This window comes from Callionymus lyra, chromosome 2 (assembly GCF_982586985.1).
Source record: "Callionymus lyra chromosome 2, fCalLyr1.hap1.1, whole genome shotgun sequence".
NCBI lineage: Eukaryota > Metazoa > Chordata > Actinopteri > Syngnathiformes > Callionymidae > Callionymus > Callionymus lyra.
In genome coordinates this window covers 44643106-44647449 of record NC_141819.1, presented here as the reverse complement: position 1 = coordinate 44647449, position 4344 = coordinate 44643106, and the positions used below count along the sequence as shown (strand labels likewise).

General features: G+C 38.3%; 1 protein-coding gene across 1 annotated transcript; it reads right to left on the bottom strand.

Moving 5' to 3' along the window:
• Positions 1–2079: 2079 nt before the first annotated feature.
• On the bottom strand, positions 2080–3608 carry uqcrfs1 (ubiquinol-cytochrome c reductase, Rieske iron-sulfur polypeptide 1). Its single transcript, XM_087783134.1, has 2 exons — positions 3338–3608; positions 2080–2859 (listed from the first exon to the last, which is right to left on the bottom strand). The coding sequence occupies exons 1-2, from the start codon at positions 3546–3548 to the stop codon at positions 2249–2251; spliced, it is 822 nt and encodes a 273-aa protein (XP_087639260.1). The 5' UTR covers positions 3549–3608; the 3' UTR covers positions 2080–2248.
• Between the last annotated feature and the right edge of the window lie 736 nt (positions 3609–4344).

The window sequence follows — 4344 nt, the reverse complement described above, 5'->3', positions numbered from 1 at the left end:
TTCACACTCAAGTGAGTGTTCGTGTTTGTAAGAGCAGCAGGCAAAGCTTATAAGACTTGAAACACTAATCTAATGATTGACATCAGTAGCTCTGCATCCCACACAGACACAAATACACACACATACTAAGCAGTTTGAAGTGTCAACAGCCTTGTTTACCTTCCTGTGTAGTGTCAAGCCATTCTGGTCTAATATTAATAATTGTGTTCCAAATCTCATTGTTAAGAGGACCTCGAACTAACCTCCCCAGGATTGGTCGGCACCCATTGGGATGAAGGAATGTCTACATGAACAACAATAAATCACTCCAGACTTCCCTCATTTTCTGAAGACGTGTGTATCAAAGTGAAATAAATGTTTAAACATTAATTGATCTGATTAAACATATCTTTTAAGAATTAGTTTACAGGAATTGGACTTAAGTACAAAGATTCCTGCAAGAATATTGTTTATAACATGTGTTACAGTTGTTGGTGAGACATATACGGAAGAGGTGGACCCAAATGAGTCTTTAGAAGTTAGAAGTTCCAAAAATGTGACAATAAGGCACAGAGAAACAGTAGAGCCAGAAATCAGCAACTGTGATCTATGAAGACCAAGAGTAGCTGCTGTTTATGCCAGACTCTCTGTCTGGTAGACATTTTTTGGTAGACTCTGGTTCACAGAAGGGCCTCTACCCTCCAGCAATAGTTGATATTTTGGTCCACTGCAGATGGCTGATCATTGTCACTTCACATGGTGTTCGCGGGCATGTCAATTTTTTTCTGTGGTTAATTTGGGTCACGGTTATACTGTACGTAGCCCTTAAGGGGACATGAAAGAAAACAGATCAATAAGTTTATAAAGATTTGAGAAGTTTACAAAGATCTCGAGAAGTTTAAAAAGATAGCCACTGTTTATGCAAGATCGCCAGAAGTAAAAAACTTGAAGTTTTTTAATGGGGAGATTAATTGACTTTCTTGGTGCTTGAACTCAAGTGCAAGGAAATACTATCTGTTAGAACATATAAACATCGCATCAGACATCACAAGCAGATAAGTTGGCTTCAAGATGACGTTGGTCATCAGCATTTCCTTGTTCCAGCTTACCTAGACGATACCACTGACAGCTACTTGGAAGGAGCAAGCATTGCCAAACCAAATAATTAAATGCTGTTGGCGATTTCTTTGGAGAGATGTTTTTTTTAATTCTTGTTTACTGCACAACACCACTGGATTGAGGTGCGTCACCAGCTTAGCCCCTTATGGGAAGACTGCTAAGATCCGACCTGCCTCAGGACCTCCTGAGATGAAATCGCAGAGATCTAATCAAGGGACTAACAATTGAAGAAGTGAGGTTCAAGGATGATGAACCCCCTCAACACACATGTAAGACTACAGTACCTGAGCAACAACCCAGATTGAAAAACAATTAAGAAAATCATCAAGAAATATAAATCCACCCTAAAGACTAATCGAACAATTCAAAGGTTTTTTTTTTATTTGCCTTACAGATATTTTTTATTTAAGTTGAAGTACAGTTCTATATTTGCTAAGACTGAAGTTAGTACAAGTTGATTTTATTTTTTTACTTAGTTTACATTTGTATGTAAAAAAAGAATTGTTATTATTTACGCAAGGAAAATTTGTTTACGTTTAAAGAATATTTTTTAATAAGTTCTTTTAATTTTCTAAATAAGGTCCATTTTTTATACAAGATTGTTTATGTAATTGAAATACTTTTATTTAAATCAAAAACGATTGAGAGGAAGATTTAATCATAACAGCGAATGCATGTATAGATGATGTATTTTTGAAAATGTGTAAAACATGACCACCACTGGATTTAAATTCATTAATTCCATCACTTAGAATACAAAACCTCATGACAAGTTCATAAGTATAAACCAATCTTACTTCTTCTTAATGCTTTATATCGCCCTTTAGAGCCTTTTTGACTACATTTACTGAGCTGGTCATGTAGGGCAACAGTTGTCCTTTTGCTACGATTACTGAAGTAAAAACCCCAAACAACTACCAAAGTGAGCATGAAAGGGTGGATGCATGTACAGAATAAACATGTAACACATACAAACTGAAATGATTTTTTTAACATGATCTTAAATGTATTTATTTTTATATTTAAATATTAGGGGACATGTGATTGACATGAATCTAAGGACACATTGGTCTAAAACTCAAAACAAAACAGTGTCACAGCTTACATGCTAAACACTTTATTGTAGGGCATTGACTCTGGATATTGGCGTTCATCCAACAACAACAGTGTCATCATCAGGAAACTCATAGAAAGGGACCTCCAGGTTTAGAGGGGCTGGTCCTTTCCTGATGCGGCCGGAGGCATCATAGTGGGAGCCATGGCACGGACAGTAGTAACCTCCGTATTCGCCAGCGTTAGCAATGGGCACACAGCCTAGGTGAGTGCACACTCCGAGAACAACGACCCATCTAGGGTTTTGCACGCGGTCCTTATCATGCTGGGGGTCTCTCAGCTCACTAAGGTTTACTGCCTCCTCAGCAGCGATCTCCTTCTCCGTGCGGTGGCGGACAAACAGGGGTTTGCCTCTCCATTTGAAGGTCATGTTCTTGCCCTCTGGGATGTCGCTGAGCTTGATCTCTATCTTCGAGAGTGCCAGGACATCAGCAGAAGCACTCATGGAGGACACAAACTGAGTGACCACAGTCTTGGCAGCATAGATGCTAACAACAGTGGTGGCACCAGTAAGCAGGTAGGAGAAAGTCCGTCTGCCCTCACTACTATCCTGTGAGGATGTGTGAGCATCCTGAACCTCCGGTCGTCGATAATCAGAAAAGTCTGGAACTTTGAGGTCTGTGTGGACAAACCGGACTCCAGCAGCAGCTGCAAACACATAAGAGATGGGTTAGAATATGGCTCTCCAACTAGTCTTTTCCAGTGAGGGAAATGAAAACAGTGACATCATTCAAAGTGTTAGCTCACTTAGATGTCTTTCAATATAAAGCATCTATATATTTATACATTCAACACAAAATTGACATGAAAACCCTTTTTAGTACTAAAAGTAATTTGCATTGACAACACCAATACAAATACTGACCTCCAGCCTATGCGACGTCAAAACCTTACTAGTGAGTTATATTTCAATCTTTTCTTTCTGTACTGCCACCACAAAAAACCCTATGCTGCGTTTACAACACTGGCAATACAGAAATATTTATGTAACACATACAACACAACACAACTCATTGATTTTGATCTTTGAGATTTAATCATGTTCAGACGCCATTTCCTCGAATATCTGCCCCATCGAATGAGAACACAGGTAGACAAGACTTTCTACAGTTTGAAACAGGCTCACCGTTTATGCTAGAACTCACTGCCGGCCCGGTCTTCGGGCTCTGGCCGCTGACAGACTCGCGACACAAGAAGGACTGCTTCGGGTTAAAGGCTAGTTTTTCTCCCTTGATCACAACACCGGGAACAAGCGCCTTCAGCGGGCCGGCGACGGTGTTCGCTGTCGCCTGAAGATATGGGGAGAAAGCCCCCGACCTCGCACCGAGGGACATCATTTTGTCGGCTAACCGGAGACCGGATGACCTTGCTTTTAGAGTGCGTTTCGTTCTGTGCAGCGGGCGTCTGACTTCCTATTGCTATACTGCCCCCAACTGGTTCGGAGGCTGAAGTGAATCTGACCGAAGCTTCCTCGATCACTGTCACGGTGCAGGTTATGACAGTGATATATATATATATATATATATATATGTCATATCTATATCTATCTATGCTTTGCTGTTGATGTAAAAAAAAGTTGTAAATCTAGCCATTCAGATAGATAGTAAATAAGTAAAGGTTATTTAGATATAGATAAACTGTATTAATCCCTCTGAATTTATTAATTTAATTAATGTTCCAAACAACATGTAAAAACCAAGTCAACTAACAAAGTAACTTTCATAATGTTTTTTTTTATTGTATTTCGTGATTTTTTTAATATCATATAACAATTTTCTTTTTAAATCTGTGGTATTGTAAAGAGACCTTGAGAGCTTTGAAATGTGCTTTTGAATAGAATGTGTGAGAGAGATATAACCTTCATATTTGATGAGACATTGTTTTTTTTTTAACGAACCTTTCAGATTTTTCTTTTTATTGGTGTTTAAGGTTGAAGTTATTTAGTCCTATATTTAAATGATCAATACACCGATAGCAGCATAAAATCCAAAAAGCCACAGTTAAATGTTTTACACGAAACACAAATAAAAACAATATGTACACAAATATAAATAAAAGCAATAGCATGATGTTTCAATTCGAATAAAACCTTCAAAAACAAAAGCTTAATTATTTTATAAGTCGAGAATGTTC